Genomic DNA, 23,574 nt, shown 5'->3' on the forward strand with positions numbered 1-23,574 from the left:
TCACACAAATCTTCTGCGTGCCCTTTGTGTGTCCTCCTCCTTTGCTTTCAACCAAGACTAGCACAGTTTCCATCAGCACCCTGCTGGCCAGCAGCACCAAAAGCGTTTGCCAAATCACAAAGACTGCGGTTTCCATATCAGATAAGTCGGGATTTGGGTTAACAGGGAAGATTTTGCCTTTAATGACACAACTCTCCACATTTATCTGGGTTTGGGCCCAGCATCACTAGCAGTTCATTGGCTTCTACATATACAGTACAATATCTACATATCCATCCATCCATCCATCCTCATCCGCTTTGTCCGGGGCCGGGTCGCGGGGGCAGCAGCCTAAGCAAAGAGGCCCAGACCTCCCTCTCCCCAGCCACCTCCTCCAGCTTATCCGGGGGAATACCAAGGCGTTCCCAGGCCAGCCGAGAAATATAATCTCTCCAGCGTGTCCTGGGTCTGCCCCGGGGCCTCCTCCCGGTGGGACATGCCTGGAACACCTCACCCAGGAGGCGCCCAGGGGGCATCCTTGTCAGATGCCCGAACCACCTCAGCTGGCTCCTTTCGATGTGGAGCAGCAGCTGCTCTACTCTGAGCCCCTCCCGGATGGCCGAACTTCTCACCCTATCTCTAAGGGAGAGGCCAGCCACCCTTCGGAGGAAGCTCATTTCTGCCGCTTGTATCCGCGATCTCGTTCTTTCGGTCACTACCCACAGCTCGTGGCCATAGGTGAGGGTAGGGACGTAGATCGACCGGTAAATTGAGAGCTTCGCTTTTACACTCAGCTCCCTCTTCACCACGACGGACCGGTGCAGCGTCCGCATTACTGCAGCTGCAGCCCCAATCCGTCTGTCGATCTCCGGCTCCCTTCTCCCATCACTCGCGAACAAGACCCCGAGATACTTGAACTCCTCCACTTGGGGCAGGAACTCATCCCCGACCCGGAGTGGGCACTCCACCCTTTTCCGGCTGAGAACCATGGCCTCAGATTTGGAGGTGCTGATCCTCATTCCCGCTGCTTCACACTCGGCTGCGAACCGTTCCAGTGCGAGCTGGAGGCTCTCACCCGATGAAGCCAACAGAACCACATCATCTGCAAAAATCAGAGATGAGATTCTGAGGCCACCAAAGCGAAAGCCCTCCGCCACTTGGCTGCGCCTAGAAATCCTGTCCATAAAAATTATGAACAGAACCGGAGACAAAGGGCAGCCCTGGCGAAGCCCATCACCCACCGGGAACGAGTCCGACTTATTGCCGGCAATGCGAACCAAGCTCTTGCAACGGTTGTATAGGGATCGAATGGCCCGTAGCAATGGGCCAGACACCCCATATTCCCGCAACACCTCCCACAGGACACCCCGAGGGACACGGTCGAATGCCTTCTCCGAGTCCACAAAACACATGTAGACTGGTTGGGCAAACTCCCATGCACCCTCAAGTATCCTGGAGAGGATAAAGAGCTGGTCCAGTGTTCCGCGACCAGGACGAAAACCGCATTGTTCCTCCTGTATCCGAGGTTCGACTAACGGACGAACTCTCCTTTCCAGCACCCTGGCATAGACTTTCCCAGGGAGGCTGAGGAGTGTGATCCCCCTGTAGTTGGAACACACCCTCCGGTCCCCTTTCTTAAAGATGGGGACCACCACCCCGGTCTGCCAGTCCACAGGTACTGCCCGATCTCCACGCAACATTGCAGAGGCGTGTCAACCAGGACAGCCCTACAACGTCCAGAGCCTTCAGGAACTCGGGGCGGACCTCATCAACACCAGGGGCTCTGCCACCAAGGAGTTGTTTAACTGCTATCTACATATCATTGTTAGATATTCAATTTTCTTCATCATCTAACTCCTGTATCAACAGCAGGAATTAGATGGCATTTCCTTCAGTCGCTGTGGTAGGATTTGTTTGTCCTGTGCTGGTGTAATGTCAGAACTGAATAAACACTTTTAAACCTAATTTTGGTGCAAACCACCAAACACCTTAGCTGTTGTAAGGTGTTAGCTGTGGGGTGGCTATAGCTCAGGTGGCAGAGCCACTAATCAAAAGGTCGGTGGTTCGATCCCAGGCTGCCTCCTGGCTGTGTGCCAAATATCCTTGGGCAAGATACTAACCCCATGTTTGCCTACTGGTGGTGGTCAGAGGGCCTGGTGGCGCCAGTGTCCGGCAGCCTCGCCTCTGTCAGTGCGCCCCAGGGCAGCTGTGGCTACAATGTAGCTTGCCATTGCCAGTGTGTGAATGAATGGGTGAATGACTGAATGTAGTGTGAAGCGCTTTGATTAAAGCGCTACACAAATGCAGGCCATTTACCATTTGTAATCAGGTTTGACTGCTGACTGATTCTTCACGTGCAGTTTTTTCCAGTTGGTAGCTTTCTCCACTCTTACTTAAGGCGTGGCCTTAGCCCAAACAAACTGCCTGGAGAGGTTACCAAGATGGCTGCTGAGTGCCAAGAACTGCTTCCACAAGGATCTTATCATAAAAAGTGTCATTGTAACAATGTTAACAGCACAAAACCAAATGCAGACTCACTGCTGCTTCTCTGTTGTGCTCTCCTGCTTCTGTCATAACAATCCACTGTTATTTATACAGTAAGTTAAGGCTCCTCATGCAATTACAAAGACAGGTGATGTGATTATAGAAAATCCTCTGTTAGTGCACAGCTAAGGCAGGACTGCAGAGGGAGAGGTGTTAGGGTGGTGTGTGATCATCTGCTTTGGTGCTTTAACGCACACACGGCCTTGAAAACAGTGTGGAATAAAATCAGTGCAGTACAGAGATTGTGATGAAGCACTCCACTGATGTTGCACACGGAGACCAATTTACTAATCATGGGAGGCAACACTCACAGAGCTTTGTGAAGCGAGAGAAAATAATTCTGATGGTGTCAGCATCTTTTCTTTTTTCATATTTTTGTGCAGTGCTATCCACACTAAGGAATAAAAGTCAACATAATCTCAGAGCAGATGCTATGTCCCCCATAAGAGAAGCTGCAGGAAAACATAACTAGAAGATAACCCAGTGCTGAGTTACTTTTTATCAGTCTGCACTCACCCTGAACGCTGCAGTGTTTCCAGCAGTTGGACCCCTCAGGTCCTGCTGGAATTCATGCATGGAATAACATCATCAGCAGCGTTATCTCAGCTATGCCTCCAATGCTTCCCTAACATCCCATGTGACAGATTATTTTTCGTGGTCTACTCGACCTGATGAATAATTGACTGTATTTATTGAGTGTGATGGTGTTTGTTCCAAAGAGAGGCAGCTAGAATTACAGTCGAGTCAGTTTAATTAAAAGAGGATTCAGATCATTGTTCTTGTTCAATAAATAAATAAATAACAAGTCGAGGAAGTCAAATAAAAGGTATGAATTTATGCGTGTGCAGGCGATGTCACGGGGTGAAACGGGACAAGTTATTTAGAGTTTTGTTGTGCATGTTTTGCAATGTTTTATCTGTTTTAATATTTTAATATTGTATATTGGGTTTGTTTGTATGAGCTTTATTGCATGTTTTTATCTTATTTAAATTGAACACCTGTCCTGTAAAGACTCCGCCCCTACCTGATAGTAAACTGATCACACCTGCGAGAGATCCCAGAGAGGCCAATAAGAGGGCCTGGCAGACCATAGAGCAAAGGGGGGAGAAAAAGCTTGAGAGAAGGCTTGAGAGGAGGAGAGACATGGCATGGTAACCGGTGTGGGCGACGGCCGCGCAGAGCGGCACAGAGGCCCGGCTATAGGCAGCTGGCCAAGGCGTGCGGCAAAGGAGAACGAGACCAGAGATCGCGGACGACCGCGCACTGGAGGGAGTGATCGGAGCTGAGCGGAGAGGTCTGTGCTGGTGTTGACGGGAGGTAGCTCCTCGCCGAGAGAGGCCCACGGCAGGGGATAGAGAGGCAGCGGGATGGCGCCTTATGTCCCCGGGACGGCGAGTCTATGGCTACGCGTGTGAAGCACAACACAGTGGTGGGCGGAGTTAGGAGCTCTGCCCATCTGGGGTAGGTCCCGATTCATCCCATCTAAGACGAACCTCCAGTGGAATTTAAGAATGGTGACTGCCGCTGGCCCCCTCTCCTTTTTCTAGTTGGCATCAGAATGAAGAGGCCGACAGGACGGCGACAATCCTGTTGGTTTCTGCACCGTTTGGACTTTTATATCGTGGCGGATGCCACTGGACTGTTGATGTTGTGTTTTATTGCTTTTTATTGTGTTACCCCTTGGCCAAGGTTGGTTTAATTCATTTTGCATTTTTAACTATTTAAATATAATAAATTATATTTTAATTATACAGTTTTTTAATCGTGTGCTTTCCCTTGGCGGCTCCACTGCTCTGTCCGTTTGGAGGAAGGTTTCCTTCCTTTAAAAAACGACACTGTGGAAATAAAATCAGCCCTTCCGCTCCGTTACATAATTGGCGTTGTCGACAGGATACGGAGCCAGAGCAGTTGGGTTAGTCAGGGGAAATGCAAATATATGATGCATGTGTATATTAGTGCCCCCAATAATGTGTGTTTTAGGTCGTATGTCCCCTGAGGAAATGAGTATGGACAGTGTGCACAAGTATGAGTGTTGGCCACACCAAGAGTGAATGAAGAACGTCCAACCGAGGTTGTCATGGGAGGCCAGCTGCAGGCTTGCGGGAGGTGGGGCAGCAGTGCTTGGGATTAAGCACGAGATCCAGGTTAGGCCTGGAAGTATCCCCACGGTAGCAGCCGGGTGCAGTGTAGGGCCTTATGGCTTCCGGGTAGCTATGCTACGAGGACGTGAGAGTGATTGCTCGTTTGTGGCCTTGGACTGAATAGTGCACTTGCTTTTATTTTTGCTTGGGTGTAGAAGACGGAACCGGACTCCAAGAAAGCTTCATGATTGGTAGCTGGGCCTTAGCAGGGACTGCTAATCTTTCAGCTTGGGGGGATGTCACGGGGTGAAACGGGACAAGTTATTTAGAGTTTTGTTGTGCATGTTTTGCAATGTTTTATCTGTTTTAATATTTTAATATTGTATATTGGGTTTGTTTGTATGAGCTTTATTGCATGTTTTTATCTTATTTAAATTGAACACCTGTCCTGTAAAGACTCCGCCCCTACCTGATAGTAAACTGATCACACCTGCGAGAGATCCCAGAGAGGCCAATAAGAGGGCCTGGCAGACCATAGAGCAAAGGGGGGAGAAAAAGCTTGAGAGAAGGCTTGAGAGGAGGAGAGACATGGCATGGTAACCGGTGTGGGCGACGGCCGCGCAGAGCGGCACAGAGGCCCGGCTATAGGCAGCTGGCCAAGGCGTGCGGCAAAGGAGAACGAGACCAGAGATCGCGGACGACCGCGCACTGGAGGGAGTGATCGGAGCTGAGCGGAGAGGTCTGTGCTGGTGTTGACGGGAGGTAGCTCCTCGCCGAGAGAGGCCCACGGCAGGGGATAGAGAGGCAGCGGGATGGCGCCTTATGTCCCTGGGACGGCGAGTCTATGGCTACGCGTGTGAAGCACAACACAGTGGTGGGCGGAGTTAGGAGCTCTGCCCATCTGGGGTAGGTCCCGATTCATCCCGTCTAAGACGAACCTCCAGTGGAATTTAAGAATGGTGACTGCCGCTGGCCCCCTCTCCTTTTTCTAGTTGGCATCAGAATGAAGAGGCCGACAGGACGGCGACAATCCTGTTGGTTTCTGCACCGTTTGGACTTTTATATCGTGGCGGATGCCACTGGACTGTTGATGTTGTGTTTTATTGCTTTTTATTGTGTTACCCCTTGGCCAAGGTTGGTTTAATTCATTTTGCATTTTTAACTATTTAAATATAATAAATTATATTTTAATTATACAGTTTTTTAATCGTGTGCTTTCCCTTGGCGGCTCCACTGCTCTGTCCGTTTGGAGGAAGGTTTCCTTCCTTTAAAAAACGACACTGTGGAAATAAAATCAGCCCTTCCGCTCCGTTACACAGGCATGCGGGCATGCGGGGTGTGTTTTTGTTCTGTGAGAACAGATTCGAACATCCATTCATGAATTTTGTCGTCCCATTGTATGAGTTGTGAGATATATATTTTACACGCACAGTATAAGTAATCATAACTACTACACAGACCACTTCAGCAGTTCTCATGGAAATTTTCAATTTGTACATCGTTATGTATTGAGTAAATATCACCTGCTGCTAATCTAATAAACCAACTTATTTTCATAACTGTTGAAGATTTGCTCAAAATTCTATAAAGAATTGGATTCTTCATGGAAGCTGAACTGCAGATGACAAAGCTGAAAGACAAAGTTAAAGCCTTCTCACTAAACCCACTGTACACATTTTACCGCTTGGGCTGAGCTGTCCCTCTGATGTATTCATGTCTAATCTCATCCACGTCACTTCCAATAGAAATCTTCATCTTCAGCTCTACCGCCTGTCTTTTTGTCAGTGTCACCATCCCCAAAACATACAACATAGCAGGTCTCACTACTATCTTATCATTTTTTTCTTCCACTCTTCCTCTATCCTTCTGTCACAAATCACCCTTGACAGTCATCTCCACCCACTCCACCCTGCTTGCACCCTCTTTTTCACCTCTCTTATAGATTGTCTGTTGCTTTGGATGGTTGAGTCCAGGTACAGTGAAATCATCGACCTTCACTTTTTCTACTCCGTGCAGCTTCACTGTTCGCTCTATTATTCACACACATCTATTCTGCCTCACTTCTACTAACGTTCAATCCTCTTCTTTCCAGAGTACACCTTCATAGCTGCCTTCACTTTTTCTTTACTAATCCACTGCACTTCATGAATCACCAACTTTCCTCAGTCTGTCCTTCTTTCTCTCCCCTTTTCTTCATTTATCAGCTCCTCAAAGTTTTTCTTAGTATATATCTATCTAATCACTCTAACCTGCTGCACATCCTTTCCAGCTCAAACTCTCTGCCTAGCCAATCGATACAAGTCCTTTTCTTCTCTAGTGTTCAGTTTCACATACAGCTCACTGCCACCTCTTTCTTTGTTGTATGCCTGGCCTCTCAGTACTCCTGTCTGCTTTCAGTCATCTCCATGACTATCCCACTTTTTCTTTGCTGACTTCACTCACTGAATACTTTCCTGCACTTCATCATCCCACCTCCAAGTCTCATTGTCTTCTTTCCTCTCTCCAGAGGATACACTGAATACCTTCTTGGCAATTTTTCCAATCACTTCAGCTGTACTCTCATGTTCATCTGGTAACGCTTCCCCGCCACCCTGTCTCAGCTCCTCTGAACTCTGTGCAACATTTTTCACTCCTCAACTTCCACCATTTCATCCCTGCTTCTGTCTTCACTCGCTCACTCCACTTGATGTTCAGTCATCTTACAGACTACGATCCAATGCTGCCTAGCTACATTCTCCCCTGACACCAACTTGCAGTCTATTTCTTTCAGACTGAACCTTCTGCAAAAGATGTAGTCCACCTGTGTACACCCTCCTCACCCTGTGTTCCTCCCTCTTTCTGAAATATGTGTTAACCACAAGCATTTCCATCCTTTTCACAAAATCCACTACCATGAAACCTGCTGAATTTCTCTCTAACACCATGCCTACCTATCACCTCCTCATCACTTCTGTTTCCTTCACTTACATGTCCACTGAAATCTGCTCATACCACCACTCTCTCCCTAGAGAGGAGACTCTTCGCCCAGCTTATCTGGAATTCCTCTTTTTTCATCTAACTGACATGGAACATATATAGGGCCTACCGATGACAACATTTAACACCACCCCTTCAATTTCCAGCTTTGAACCCACGATCTTGTCTGACACCCTCTTCACCTCCACAACACTGTTCATATATTCTTCCTTTATTTCTCTTCCTAAACCACATCCACACCATAGTATAACAGCTTGAACACACCTCCGTTGCTCCTGGCCTTGTTTCATTTCCACCTGGTCTCCTGCACACACAGTATGTCTAACTTCATTCTCTCCATCATATCAGTCAGCTGTCTCCTTTTAACAATCGTAGCTCTACATTTAAAGCCAATATTCCCACCTCCACACTCCTGACATTAATTCGCTCTCGCAGCCTCCAAACACGCCTCCCCCTCTCCCCTTCTTTTGTCTTCGGCGAACCACCGGCACCCTGTCGGTCAGCAGCACTGGAGGTGGTTGTTGTTAACCCGGGCCCCAACTGATCTGTTATGGAAATCTCATTCTTGGTGTTTGATTCGGCAAAGATTTTATCTGGGCTTGTGACCGACAATAGAAATATACTGGCTTGTGCTTCCCCCCATGGCTGGCTTATATAATTTGTATTCATTAATAGATTTGCCTATTTTATCCACTTTAGCTCAACTGTATCTTCCCACAATCAACAGGAGAGCCTCAGTGTAACTGCTGGTTATGATCAATAACACAGAGATCAAAACATCCCAACAGAGAGAGATTCGTGTGATGTGAACTGTTGCCTGCTGATACCTGCATCATTTTCCTGAGTGTTCCTCACATGATCCTTTCTGATTTGTTATAGTGTAAAAGATGCTGACATCCTTATAATGGTTTAATAGCTCTAAAACAAGAGGGTAGTTAATTCTTGTTAATTGATAAATGATTTAATATAATAATTGTGTTCATTGATTAGAAACTGAGATTATTCTCAACCATCTTATTTTATCTCAAGACTTTAACATGTGTGCAAAAACAATTGCCATTGTACCTGCAAAAATCAAAGACGTTAGCACACAGAGAAGCCAGCAATGACAGGCACTGTAAAGACTGAGCGGAAGACAGGACTTCTTATACACCGAGGGCTAAATAGGGAAATAGGTGAAAGCAACCACACATACACACATATAATGAAGGAACTAAAACAAACAGACATGAGCTAAAAAAACAAAACAAAACAGGATGCAGAACTGAAGCTCATTACTAGAAAAAAAAACAAAAAGTAAAATCAAAAATTCAGAGAGGTCATTATAAATAAATAAAATAAAATATAAAACATTTGTAATAATAACAAATTTTTAAAAGGAGCCCAAATTCAAATATATTCACAAAGAATTCAAAGCAACAATCATGACTTTGCCTCCTATGTCCAATTCCATTTCTGTTATTTCCAGTTCCAAGTAAATGAGCAAAACCTAAAGTAAAATATCAGAATAATTTAGATAGAGAACACAGTGAGAGCTCAGCATCTTACTTTGACTTATTCTCAGTCAGTAGCTAACACTTTTCATACTTTTGTTACTTTTACAATATGCAATGATACAATCGCTGTGAATATGAGACTCTATTTAAGGCTCACAGCAGGCATCTTGGAAATCACACTTTAAATATGGAAAATCATGTGGCCCGTACCATAACTGCCTGACACAAATCCTGGTATGATGTAAATATGCGAAAGACTGTTAGAGGAGAAAAGGAGATACTTTCTTGGGTCTTTGTCCTTGTCCCTTTACTTTCAGGAAAAAAAAAGAAAAAAGAGGGCTTTCTTCTTAATACAGCCCAGCCTTTCAGGAGGCTATTTATAAGCCCGCGTGTCCCTCTGTTGCACAGATACACACTTTTTATGTGAAATAAATGAACACATTCTGAAAACGAACGATGTCCTGGCAGAAAGTCAAAGATGAAAAAAAAATAGGCAGGAGACGAGAAGAATATGCCTCGAGGTAAACTAGTTAGAGTAATGTCACTGGAGTATATGAAATACCTCATTTTACCTTTAATTAGGTTGTCGCTCAGGTAGTACCCTCTAAAGTATTGCTGTATACTTGACAAATGTATTTATTTGTACAATCACCAAAAGAAGCATAAACTTGGATACCTATGAATTAATTTATTTTTTCTCACTTGACAGACATCTGAATATCACTAAGATAGAAAAAGCCACTTTCAGAGCTTTTTCTATCCTAGATCTTCCCCAACAACCAGATTAGAATCACCAATTAACCTGACATGAGTCTCTTTGGACTGTGGGTTACAGCTGGGTTTTATTCTAGCCATGTTACAAATATTCACATTTTCCAAAACTAGAAACCCTTACCTTCCCAAAGAAGTCCCATACAGTCCCTATAAAAAGGTGACAAATTGAATCTAACCCTGAGTGCGTTCATAAGTTCCTAGCTACTTTAAACTCTAAATTTATATTTTTTTTATTATGTTTTTGTTCTGTGCTAAACACAGACTTTCTCCTGATATTGTATTTTAAAAAATACAAGTAACGATACAAATTTGGTAACGTGGACACACCTTTTGGCTCTCAAAGGTACTTTGAAGTGCAGTAATCATCCCCCAGGTGTATACGTTGCAATGATTTTTGTGTTGTGTTGGATGTGGGATAAATGTGGCATATAAAGAAAGATGAAACTTAAAACCATTTATATTTTATCATGTTTAATACGAGAGAGCAAAAATGCAATTTGTGGTGTAGTGTAATTATTAAAGCCATAAAATAATGACTGCACTGGTTATTGGTTGGATTTTAATAAAACAGAGAAGAGAGGCCCCAGCCTGCCCTCCAATCAGCAGAGATTTATTGTCACGGTCTGGCTGGCAGACCGTGGGGAGATGGGGAAATAGGACCCAAACGCCGGACTCTTCAGTGCAACAGTGTTTATTTACAAGGTGGTGAAGTAAACAACAATAAATCCCCAGTTTCCCAGACTCCCGTGTAGTGTCTTCTTCCCAAAAGTCCCCGTGTAGTGCTCTCTGCCCCAGTGTCCCTGCACTCCCCGTGCTTACTGCTCCTTCTCGTCCCACACTCCTCCTGAGGGGAAAACAATAGAGGCAGCCGTTAACACTTATCCCAGCAGGCATACACTCACACTTGACTTGTTTGAAGACTGACGTGTAGTCAAACGCAATAATCCCGCGTCGGTGGAAGCTCCATCGCTCATCTAAATAGCTCCCCCGACGAGCCCAGATGAGGAGCAGGTGTGCGGCCAGGACTTCGGGTGTGGCCAGCCCTCAAGTTAGACCACGCCCCCAGGGCTGAAGGTGCCTGTAACTTGGCCACAGCAGAAAGGCAAAACACACACACACACACATACCTGCCTACATACAGATGTGCATAGGGGCAGTGCAGACAACACACCAAATAATAATAATAATAATAATAATAACAACAACAATAACAATAATAGTCACAGTCCCCACTGCCCACGGACCCCGAGTCCCCAGAGCCGGGTCCGTGACATTTATTGAGAAATGTATTATTTCTGATGAGGGTGTAATGACTGTGATAAAGCCCAGTTGCTGTCTTATTCCCCCTGGTAGGCTAAACATTTATCGGGCCCTTCCACTGTTTCCACAGTAATGGTAATGGAGAGACTCAGCAGGTCCGAATTCTCTTAGTGGTTCTATCATCGCTTGTAATGAAGTTAATAAATTGAAAATGATGATCCAAGAGTAGCTAAATAGGAAATTGGGGGAGAAAATGAGATAGGGAAAACGTGCAAAAGAGAGGGTGAAAGAATCTCACGCACTGTGGCACAAGGGCAATTTGGAGTTACTGTCAGTCTTCAAGGACATGTCAGCCTTTTGTGGTACTAATGAAATGAGCAACAGCCCAAGTCCTGATATTAGATGAGTCTTATGAGTCCAGAGGGGGCTGTGAATAATGTAACAGCACATGTATGTAATGGTTACAGTGAACTGCTTCAGTGTTTAGGAAGTCCGTGTTCACTTGATACTCAGCGTAGGAAAAATTAAGTGTAAATCTGCCAAAATTCGACTAGATTTGGGTTGTTGTTGAAAACTCTGTGGTACCTTGTGTTCTACGAATAAAAACCTGGAGGTGCTTCAGTCATAATTGACTCATCAGTCAATATATGAGAGTCATGACTCAGATTAAGTGAGTTACAGCACTTTTAACCATGTCATGTCAAGTGCTTAGAAAATGGATTTCAGACTAAATCTGAAACAGTTGCAGCTTCTCTTTTTTTTTTTTTTTTTTTTTGGCAATCATTTTAGACCACTTTCCCTCCAGCCAATCAGAGTGCAGTGGTGAGTTGGTGAGCAGTAATCGCTGCATTTCAGCTGCAGGGTTTTGTGGGTAATTGAGGCCAGGAGGATCTGCGGAAGGAAGAAATTTATAGGAGGGGGCTTAATTCACGTTATCAGAGGCAGCAGATGTGGTGGAAGACCCAGTTTAAGACTTTCTAACACCAGGATTCAGAGATGGAGTTGCAGGCAAAAGCTTCACAAACTCTCCTGGATAGCTATTTCTCTGTAGATAATATCACACAGAAACGCACAAACACACACACCCACACTCGACAATCAGTCAGATTTCTGAAACCAAGCCCTGCTGTTTTCAGTATCTGTAAAAGATGGAGCAACATTTCTGTCTGATTCAGAAAAAATGACCCCTGACACTTGCGGAATTTTTTTTTCATAGGTCAGAAGCTGAAACTCAAAGGTAAGGTTGGCCAAGTGGTAATTAAACCATGCAAATACTCTTCAGCTTTTCACCATATCAGAGTTTCATTTTTCAGTTTTACAGTGTGGCTCATTTAAAGCCCTCCATTGCAAATCCTCCACTGTGTAGGCGATTGGATTGGAAGCACAAAGCCCTAATGTGACCTATGTTAATAGGTACTGTAAGTGAAACCAGAGTGCACAGAGTGTACAATATGTGATGATCAGGAAGGACTTTGTTTTTATTAAAAATAAAGCTATTTGTGTCATATTTGCTGTCTGGTGTTATTCTTCTTATTGGTATATTCACTTTCAGTCATTCAGTCATCGCCTTCGATATCTCCCCTCTGACCTCCACCTTTTTTCTGTGTGTCTCTCTGCAGGACCTGGGTGGAGTGAGTCCTCCTCAGAGGAACTGGAAGGGGATTGCTATCGCTCTGCTGGTCATACTGGTGGTCTGTTCCCTCATCACTATGTCTGTCATCCTCCTCACACCAGGTAACACTCAGACTTGATTGTGATGAACTGATGTTTTAGGGGGAGTTTTGTTTTTCTGCATCTACTTGCACTGACAAAATGTCTTCAGCACAGTCTACAATTTAATCATAACCGCATAATTTATGCTTATTAAGATTTAATCAACTGAGTAAAAATTATACAGCCATTTCCGACTCGCGTATTGTAATACCCATCTCACATGTTTACCTAACCTTCACAGTAAACGTTATTTATGTATCACTTTTGTTCATTGTTTTACAGTGTTTACTGTTAGCTTCTGCTGCTGTTCCTAAGAGGCAAAAAAAATCAATTAATGCAGATTTAAGGTGTCGAAATCTGTTTAAAATTCTTTCGTTTGATTTAAAAGGCAGTGGATGAATAGTTCACCTTTTCTGGTGGTCGTTTCCTTAATATCTATCTGTAGGCCAACTTAAAGCCACATAAGTAAATATTTTCATGTATAAAATGGCTAAGATGAAACTGAAATATGAACTCATCGTTTTTGCCTTATGGCCCCCACAGGGTTGTACTACGAAGCAAGTTCGACATAGCTGGCCAGAGATAATAGGTATCACACTGGTGGTTATCAGCTTGATCTATTAATCGAGGGTTTCTGCTTCAGGCTGTTTGTACGCTCCCATAAGATGGGTCATTTGATGCACCATTTGACTCTTCTGCTGCACAAAGTAATCTGATTGAGTCCGTCTGACTTCAGTCAAAGGGATCAGGTCACGGAGGGAAAAAAAATATGCATAGTAAATTGTATCTAAATTTACAAATTACTATGTACAGTACATTTCACCACTTAACACACTTCCAAAACTGCTGTTATTCTAACATGAAAGCTGCACATGAAAGCTACATTCCTTACATGATGACCAGGGAGTGCATTTAGACCTAAACCTGTCCCATAATGAAGTGCATGAGGGGATCCATTCAGTTTATGGCCAAATAAAAGTGAAATTATTATTTTTCACTTACTAACTCAAATTTCTTTTCTGTGTAATAAATGGGGAAAATACAACCAGCAAATGAACCTGACAAGATATTTATGCTTTATCTGTACCACCAATGTAAAATGTAAAACCTGCCATAGAATTTGCACTGCTGTGACTACCTGGCTTCATTTGGTGGTATAAGTAACATATTCTTGAATAGCCTTGTGTAACATATTCCCTCTGTACTGGTCCAAAAACATATAGTCATCAGAAAAATGAGTCATAGCAAATCAAAACTCTGAACACTACCAGCTACTGTCCAGATCCAGAGGGGTGTACGATGGGGCATGGGAAATGGCTTACTGAGCTGTTTCCACCCTAAACTCTGTATAGTGGCACTCTTTTTACCTGGCTAAATAACCATGGTAACTTATGCTGAACACATAAGCTAGTCAGGAGCAGGTTATGTTCTGATTTTCAGTTTTAACATTTTTATTTTTCATTTTAAATGATTCTTTTATTTACAGCATTTTTGAGGTACACTACAGATTCTCTGGTGGGTTTTTTATATGTTTTATGTGCAACATATTAAGCCATACCGCCTTAAAACCACTGAATGAAGCACAAACTGTCATAACAATGTGCATGTACTAATTTAGTGATGAAAATTCCCAAATGTTGTTGTACTTCTAATTTGTTGGTGAGGTACTAAAACACAGAACACACAGCAAGAATACCTGATCAATTAATAAATTCATTTTCACTTTGATCTGCCACAAACTAAAGTAATTTCCAAGTGTCCTTTGTTATTATTAGTAGTATTATTATATTTAATGGTTAGGTGAACAATAAATTAATTAATTCGAACTAAAATGTTCATTTTACCATCCTGGGCAATAAATCTATACAGATAATTAACAATTTTCTTTATAGATTTTTAATCATTATTTATCATCCTCAGCAACTGAAAATGCCTCTGACTGGAGAAGGTGAGAGGCATTATCAGTGTGTGAGCCACACACACTGAAAAAAATATGTTGTTGGATTTACTTAATTCAATGGTGGACATTTGTTGCACACAGATGTTTTGCTTCGGCAGCAACTTAAACAATTGAGTTAAATTAACACAATTTATTCATGTTCAATAAACCTGTGCAATTTGTGTTGATAAAATGTGACTTAAACATGTTTTGATGAAGTAATTTGAGCTCTTGGAATATTTTAATCCTTCACAATTTTCTCACGTTATCCCAACACGATTCAATAACTTTTACCCAATACTACTTGGTCACTTAAATACTACATGTTATCTTCAAATTACATTTTGCTATTATATTCTAGTATCAAATACACAATTTTCAAATGGAGGCCTTATAACAGATTGTATTGTTCTCTTCCAAGATGGTTGCTGGCATCCACCAGTAACCTTTCAAAACAAAATGTCTAATTTCACTGCATTGACAGTAGGTAAAGAATTAAACTGACATTACTCCTCCACTGAATCTATATAAATCAACAGTTAAATAATGTCAGTTCTTCCGTGTTCTCTGGAATCAATCACAGTAAAGAAATTAGACTGTTTCTTTTGAAAAATGTTGGGAAAGAACAAATCAAAACATTCTATTTAAGGCCTCTGACATCAAGATTCAGTTAAACAACAATTATAACTAAACAATTTGAGGTAATGTTAGTTTCCATTAACATTAAATTAGGTTACTGAATTGGCAAACACCTTCCTATTAACATTACCCATTTTACCCCAATAACTAAAGAAATTAGCACTTGCAGGTCAAAACCTTTATTCAAGAGACGCAAAAATAACATTGATACAGTGACTGTCAAAAAATACAGCACTGATCATACTGTGACATCTTGGTTCAAAACAGCACACTTAGAAATATTCAACGTTCTTTACTTCAACTGAATGAAATTGAAAATACCATTTCACACGGCCCATATGGGATATTTAGACTGTATAACTGTTCACGCTACATCTCTTCACTAGTAAAAGAAAGAAAAAATACAAAGACAAATTTAAAAATGCTGCCAAACAGACAAACAGAACTTGTACAGAGCAAAAGGAAAAACAAACAACAAAAAAAACGGCTTGTCCTCATGGCAGTTGCAGAGTATATAAAAATGAACCCTGCGATCCGTTTCTGGAATTGAGCTTCAAAAATGCAGCAGAACAAGTGTGAGATTTAAATGTCCTCTCACCTAGAGCTGGTCACCTCACATGCATAACAGTGAGCTTCGTTGCAGGAGCAGTTTTGTCTTAGTTGTGAGCTTTCCTTGAGAGCTGAGTTGCATCCAACTCCATTACCACCCTTTGAATCACCTCAAAAGTGTAGCAGAGTTGTGATGGGTAACTCATGTTGAAGGAATAAAAAAGGTCCAAACAGCATGGCTACTGCAAAGGTCACGTTATCCAGATCTTGAAGAACAACATCAGAAAAGTCATTGCCTGGCGCATCTCTGGAGACAGATGTTCATTGTGGTTTTCTCAATCTGTGCAGTGGCCTCAGTCAAGTCCTGGTTAAACACAAAACATTTCTTTAAGATTCCTTTTTAAACTCATCTCTTTTGAATCTACCAGTTCTAATGTTAGAGTAATTTAAACCATAGTAAATAGCTATAGCCAAAGAGTGGCCTGCCATGCTGCCATTCATGGTCTAACAGAGTTTCTAAGAGAGGGTGAAAAACATAATAATTTCAAATGCTTTACATTAGTTTTTGTTAGAAAGACACCGGCCCATCAGAAATCCAGGTTATGTCACTCAGAAGATGTTAGAATTTAGACTTTCAGCCCCACAATTTGGTTAGCTGTTGGTCAGTTGGTCATTTTTTCAAACAAAAGCTAATGTAAATATTGGTGGGATTTTCCTTTGTTCACTAGAATGACAAATTTAAAGTTTTTTCACACTGATGTGACCCCTAATACAGGGGTGGGGCCTCAAGGGCCGGCGGCCGAGTTCACTACCAGGCCTCATGTGAACTTCAAATTATTAAAGAGGACTACTGGTCCTAACCAGTCCAATGAGGATCAAGTGGATAACTAAATGCATTTTTAAATGTTGCAAATCCACAATCTACTCATAAAACACTCACCATGAACTCCTGCACCAAGATGTTGCAATTATCTTTCACACAGATGCGGAGCACTTTGATGAGGGACTCCGAGCATTAATGTCATCCTTGAGTATTATAACAAAGAAAACAGAGATTTGTGAACTTTTCAGTAGCACAGAAGAAAATGATCCCAGACAAAAACTCTTGACTTTTTAAACCAGTCAACATGCAACACCAGCATCTACAAAGCAATATCAAAAGTTCCTGTTTGACATCAACTTTATGGATATATAGTTTCCAGAACATTTATTTTTAAAAAAAGATAATTTTTTCTCAGTGGGCCAGTAAATGCATGACGAAAATTATGGCATCCTTTTAGTGGAATCGGTACTCACAGGTAATAGTTGACGGTTTCAATGGATGTAGCATAAAAATCTTTTACTGACCTAATGCAATACATATACACTTTGTAGTTCAAGAATTTTAAAGTTCTTACTGTCATCATGGCAGCTACATCCTTTAGCTTTGTGCACTGTTCCCCCGATCACTTTGCAAACACTTTCAGCAGACTGTCAGAGAAAAACTCAGCTCCGTCAGAAACCTTGACTGTATGCATGGTTGGGATGCACTGGAATGCTGCATTTTATCTGAAATAACATAAAATTATTTTGAAATAACAGCAGGCACTGTGCTTGGTTAATCAGTAATGTTTTGTTGAATAAAAACTGTGTTTCCAGATCTTATGGGATTAAAAAAATCCAAAGATGTTTGTTTCTGATTTGCAACCCAACAACCCACAAGTTACAACCTCATTTCAGTTCAAGTGTGCATTAATGCGAGTCCAGTAATCACCTTTCTGGCAATACATACAGGTATAAGATAAACCTATGGCAGATTTTGGATTTCTCAGTTGTATTAATAGGGTGAGTATGCATGCACCTAATAATTATAAAAAACCTATTATAATTAAGTTACAGAAACGAAAATAGAATATACTTTCTTACCATAACACCTTGAACCCACAATCCATCAGCTGACTCCTGGTGAAATGCAGAATAGAGGTCATCTCTCAATGTGCAGCAAAAAAAACAAAAACAAAAGGACAGCAGGTGAGGGCAGGAGGGGTAGGGATGTAAGCTAGCATAATGCCGCTGATGATATTAGCTAAAGCTGTTCAATGTCCAAAATCTCACTAACACCACGGTGCAGTAAATACACAATGTAACTGAAGAGTCAGTTGACAAATCTATTCACACAGAAAACCAAATTATGTTATGAGTGCCTCGTAATTAGGTTTAATGTGATATTACGGCTCTTGTGCCAAAGACAAATTCAAATGAAAAAGCGCCAATTCTTTGACAACAGATAAAACAGCAAATAAGCTAACGGCTCTTTTTTAGCATGTTACATGGCGACACTCTAGACGTTTAACTACATTTGGCTGAAATATGGTAAAAATTAATTCAAAAAATCAAGACATACCAAAAACGTAGAGTTGGCTGCTCGACTTGACTGAGATGGATGCCTTTTTTAAACCACGATCCAAAGCCCGCGAGATGAAATCACGCGTGGTTTCACGAGATTTAACGTTGCTATCTTATTAACTTACTTCACCTGAACATGATATGAACAATTTAATACACCCTTTCTGCATATCATGTAGTTTTTACACTATATAGTTACATTTAACTTTAAAACATGAGGCAATTGTGTTAAATACATGCAAGATGCTTACATAAATCCAAGAGATGGCCAGTCCCTTTTTTTCAGTGCAGCATGCATGAAATGACCCTTTTTGCAGTATGCGAGCGTGCATGGAGACTGAAGCAAAACCTGGATTAACACAGAAAGCTGATAACCACTGTTGTGATACCTTTGCCAACTTTGTGACAGTGAAAACTTTGGTTTAAGCCTGAACGTATCTTACTTTTCCATCAATTAAGCTTCATAGAACACCACTACACATTTGAGGTGTGTAAAAACACCCCTCTGCTCGCTATCTGAATGGAAACGCAAATGGACACTGCTTGACACTGGACATTGTGTGTTTGTGTGTGGCGGGAGTGTCCTTGCTTAGACTGCTGTTACCCAACCCAAAACCTAGAAAAGACATAGAAAACAAATGGATGACGAATGCTTAATGGAAAAAACTGAGGCAGCGTAAAACATATTCTTTGTGTGTCATCCATATTCTCTAGCGAGTATTTTACAAACTGTTTTGGGATCTCTAATTTCTAGCGGTACTACAAAACAGGTAACAATTTCACATAATTGTTGAACCTAAATAGCTTATCAAGCTCTTCTCCCATTTTCACACACTGTACACTGTATATGTGCTTCAAAAATATCATTTTCTCAGATGTAAAATCATCACAATCCGCTGGCCATGCAGCCACTCTCTCCCCAGTGTATTCCACGGTTGGTTAGACTTTCATTGCCTCCATAAACAAACATGCTGTGTGGAGTTATCAAGGGAAGCCAATATGGCTGACATTCAAAATGACTTGGCCCTCTTATTCTGCTCACAATCAGCAGCTGTTCTATTCAGGAGAAGCTTACAATTGGCATCGTCTCTTTCTGCTAAAGGCTTAACATTTCATAATTAAAAATGAAACATTTCCAGGGTCAGCGCTGGAACAGCTTAAAGATTTTCTAGCCCAGTGATGATCATGTTAATGAACGAATGAAATGCCATTGTGACAATGTGTATCTTTTTCACACACATGGATTTCTTTGTGTGTTCATGTGTAAATACCAGTATGTACATCTGGATTAACAGGACACTCAACATACTGTATTTGCTCGTCAGGCAAGTGTAAAAATCCATCCAGTTCTATTTTCTTCCTACAGTCATTGGACAAAGGAAGTAGCATCCAGGTGTCGCTAATCAGTTAGTGTGAGCACCTCTATAAAACTATATGTTTTTTTGTAATTCAATGGTCTGGAGATGTGTGTTAACACAATTTCACAACCTTTCCAAGATTGGACCAAATTTACCCCAAGGTGAGAGCTCCATCTCAAACTCTACAGGCCTCAGTTAGAAAGTGGTCAGAAGTCCACACCTCAAACCGATCGAAATACTGTGATTGTCATGATCCAGTGTTTGTGTGTTCTGGACTTATGAAAATTGTTTATTTACTGCTCTCTTGAACTCTGGGTTTTGTTTCCTAGTTTAGTTTGCTTTTTGAGGGTTAAAGCTAGAGAGACTCTCTCTCTAGCTCTCTCGGGTCTGTCTGCAGTCTGTGCTATTGTTTGTAGTGTCAAGTCGTGTGTCTTAGTTGTGCCTCAGTGTGTTTCCTGTCTTATTTTGATGGTCCCTTGTCCCTGCATTATGTTCAGTTTTGCTTCCCCTATCTCATTATGTCAAGTTTGCTCCAGCTGTATTCCCAGGTGTCTCCACTTCTCCTAATCATCCTCACACGTATATACTGTGTCCATCTCCCTTTGTTTGTTATCAGAGCACCTGTTCTTCTCTGTGTCTCTCAGGTTTTGTGGTTTCCTTGTGTTTCTTAGTTTAGACTTCCTGTTTTGCTCCTTGTTCCAGTTTTATTTAAACAGTTTGTTTTCAGTTTAAATCCTCATCACTCGCTACAACAGTGTGCTACCCGTGGACCACACAGTGGTGGTACCTTAAGATAGCGGTGAATTAACAAATCCCACAAAACCGCAACTAACTGAAGCAGCATTTTAGTTCCTAAACAATGATGCCACATTATTATTGCTAAAGGTGGTCCTATAAGCTACTGAATTGTGGGGTGTTTGTCATGTTGTAATGAAAGATCTGCAAAAAACTGGATGATTTTTGTTTTTTCACATCCCAATATGTTAAACCGTCAAACTACGAGAGGGTGTATTTTCTTTTCCACATGGATGCTGATGGTGAAGCAACTAATGCTGGAGTTTGATTTGAAATTGGATGCATGAAGGATGATTTGTGTTTAATAAGCGGATAGAATTTGTAACATGTGCATTTATTTTTATTTTTACCAGAAACAAACAAATTAAATTTATGCTTTTTTGTTTTTCAGCTGACAACCAAGCTGGAAGTGACACTAAAATGACTGTGGAGGATTTGTTCAAACCCGAGTTCAAAGTCCATGACCCGGAGGCCCAGTGGATCAATGGTGAGTAATCCATATTGACTGTACCTGTTTTGACTGTTCAGAAGTTTTTAGCTACGGATGCAGGGAAGTTCCGCAACGGATAAAAGGCACTGTTTACCAGCCTCGTTTGTAATTCTAACGAGACAGAGGAAGCAGCTTTTTTTAAAAGCACAGATAAAGCTGCTACAAAGCGTTACTGCCTGCCTGTTCCATGAAATGACAAAAACAGCATAAGCGAGTCATTAGTTGAACTATATAATGACTCAGGCCCGGTGCAGTCTACTGCTTCATGCTGCTGTACATATATTTATACAATACACACTCCTACTTGACATTAATGACATCTGGTTGAGTTCTAAGTGTACTCTGTATGAAGAAACAACAGCAGTGCTTTTGTTTAGCAGCATAGGGATGACATCTCTCTGTCGTCTCTCCTGCTTTGTAATTGAGGCTCCCTTTAACAGCCGGCAGACAGTTCACTTCTAAACAAGGCTGGCATGTTTCACCTCAGCCTTACCTTGCATCTCGTTATGCAAATTTAGATGTAGGGATTTATTTTCCCTCTCCTTATTTACATTGTATTGATTTGTTATTTGCCAGAAGGGGATCATATGTTAAGCCTGGAAGCCCTTGGCTGGAAATAAACCACATCAACTGAAGTGCAAGTGAATCTGATTATGGTTTGCTTAGAGGGAGGGAGAAGATAACGATACCTCCGAGGGAAAGGATGGACAGGATTGCGGCGTTCCCGCATTGCTCTCCGCCAGTCTCCTTTCCTTCCTGCGGATTAGTGTGTTTGTTTTGGCTTTCCTCTTCGCTGCCCATTGACTCAGTCTGCGCCTGAGGGCAAGGGAAAAAGGCAAGGCCTTTCTGTCCATCAATATTTCATTCCTGGGTGACATTTTTCCACTATCTTTGCAACGCCATCTCATTCCCTGAGCTGACCTCGGGCTAGACAGAGAAAGCACCAGTGTTGTGAGATGAGGCAGTCAGAAAAGTCAGCTTTATAGGGTGGTTTATGGATGGATGGGGCAAAATAGACCCCAGACAAATGGGAGAAGATAACAGACAGACGGGCGAGAGGAAAGATTGATCACTAGGATTTGGAGCAAAAATGAGATTTTTTTTTCTCCCTAACCCAAAAGCTTTAGTGGGTTTGCCTGAAAAGTCTTCAGTCTCTGTCTGTATTAGAGATAAATAGGTGCATCCAGTGTTTGGACAGTTACTTTTAAACCATTTTTTACTACCGATTACAGACAACATGCTTTTAAAGATCATTTTTAATGTACTTCATTACTAAATGAGCATTATGAGTAATGTTTTGGATTGCATCTACATTACCATTAAAATCTAGAATCTAGTATTCAGCAAATTACACAATAAATGTAAAAAAAAAAAATGGTGTTTATGATGCTGTGTGTTTCTATTCAGGCTCCTTTTCATGTAGTTCACTGGCGCACTGCAATTTTCACTGTTTGCTTTGTAAAATCCTGGGCGACAAAGAAACATTTGACATTATTTCTGTGTTTTTAGTCTTCAAACTTCATTTCTTTATCACAGAGAGCCTGTTATGATCATTTCCAACTCCATATTTTCATTCTTTGACTTTATTAGCATTGCTTCAGTTTCAAAGGTCGAAATTTAGTTCATCCATTCTTGAGTTCTGAAACAGGCTGTTTGAGCCTCTTCAACTTTTTTCTGATTGGCTGAATATCCCAAATCGAATATTTCCACAGTAGGTGGGTAGGCCTTCTGTGCCTGAGGTGACCACATTAGGAATGTTTCATCCAATGACATCCTACAAACTGAGGGAAATAAAATATGTCCGAAAGCATAAAAGTTTAATTGAGAGGCCTTACTGTCATTATTTAAAAATCTTAACATGTTTAATATGAACTGCCACCACTGGCACACATTAGTAGCAGGTTTGTTATGGTGATTGCTGTGCATTGAAGTTGCCAGTATGGATAACTTTGTTTTTTACAAATCTGACCACAGTTTCCATTTGGCTCACAGCGCCCGCTACATCACATCCCTTATTCTTTCCATGTCATAGACACAGATTCACTCCTTTTGAACACATCATATGGTGTAATTCCAAAGACATACAGTGTGTTTGGTATGATATCTGAACTAGCTTACAATCTGAGGATTCTGTGGAGAAAGAAAATAAGATCTCTGATGTGCTATTAACTAGTAAGATTAAGCAAATATGAAATATGTATTTTTAAACATTCTTTATATATGTCAGTGAACCAGATGTTTTATTTTATTGGGCTGGAGTCAGAACATGAAACATTTTTTTCACTCAGCCACACAATAAAACTTGCATTTGAATGATTCACTATTTAGTATTACACAAAAATGAAGCATGCTACTGATCCAATGAAGCTCCAATGTGACTATGTGTTACCAAAAATAATTTTTTGTTAATAAAATTCTTATTTATGCTTACACTTCTTGTGTCAAGGCACATAAAACATAATTGACACATATGTTAACATGTCTGGATCCGTCGGCATGACCAGCTGGTTTCAGAGCTCCACAGGAAGAGAACTGATTTAATCAGTGGCACTATGCAAATAGACCAACTGTTGCAAAAGAAAGGTTCATTTTCCCA

At 41.6% G+C, this 23,574-nt stretch overlaps 1 protein-coding gene and 1 long non-coding RNA gene across 3 annotated transcripts in view; one reads left to right on the forward strand and one right to left on the reverse strand.

Moving 5' to 3' along the window:
* dpp10 (dipeptidyl-peptidase 10 (non-functional)) overlaps nt 1–23,574 on the forward strand; it is a 260,752-nt gene that overhangs the window by 122,484 nt on the left and 114,694 nt on the right. For both annotated transcript variants that reach the window (XM_086266229.1, XM_086266230.1), the window contains exons 2-3: nt 12,730–12,844; nt 20,880–20,975. In XM_086266229.1, coding sequence (XP_086122355.1) covers nt 12,730–12,844; nt 20,880–20,975 — 211 coding nt within the window. The remainder of the gene's footprint in view (nt 1–12,729; nt 12,845–20,879; nt 20,976–23,574) is intronic.
* Nucleotides 16,923–18,621, reverse strand: LOC147311906 (uncharacterized). Its single transcript, XR_015125317.1, has 3 exons — nt 17,856–18,621; nt 17,348–17,498; nt 16,923–16,976 (listed from the first exon to the last, which is right to left on the reverse strand). It is a non-coding gene; the product is annotated as an uncharacterized LOC147311906 (long non-coding RNA).

Source organism: Aulonocara sp. 'chitande type north' Nkhata Bay, linkage group LG16 (genome assembly GCF_057382095.1).
Source record: "Aulonocara sp. 'chitande type north' Nkhata Bay isolate Kocher_YH1m ecotype deep benthic linkage group LG16, A_spYH_male_GT1.1, whole genome shotgun sequence".
In the NCBI taxonomy this organism is placed as follows: Eukaryota; Metazoa; Chordata; class Actinopteri; order Cichliformes; family Cichlidae; genus Aulonocara; species Aulonocara sp. 'chitande type north' Nkhata Bay.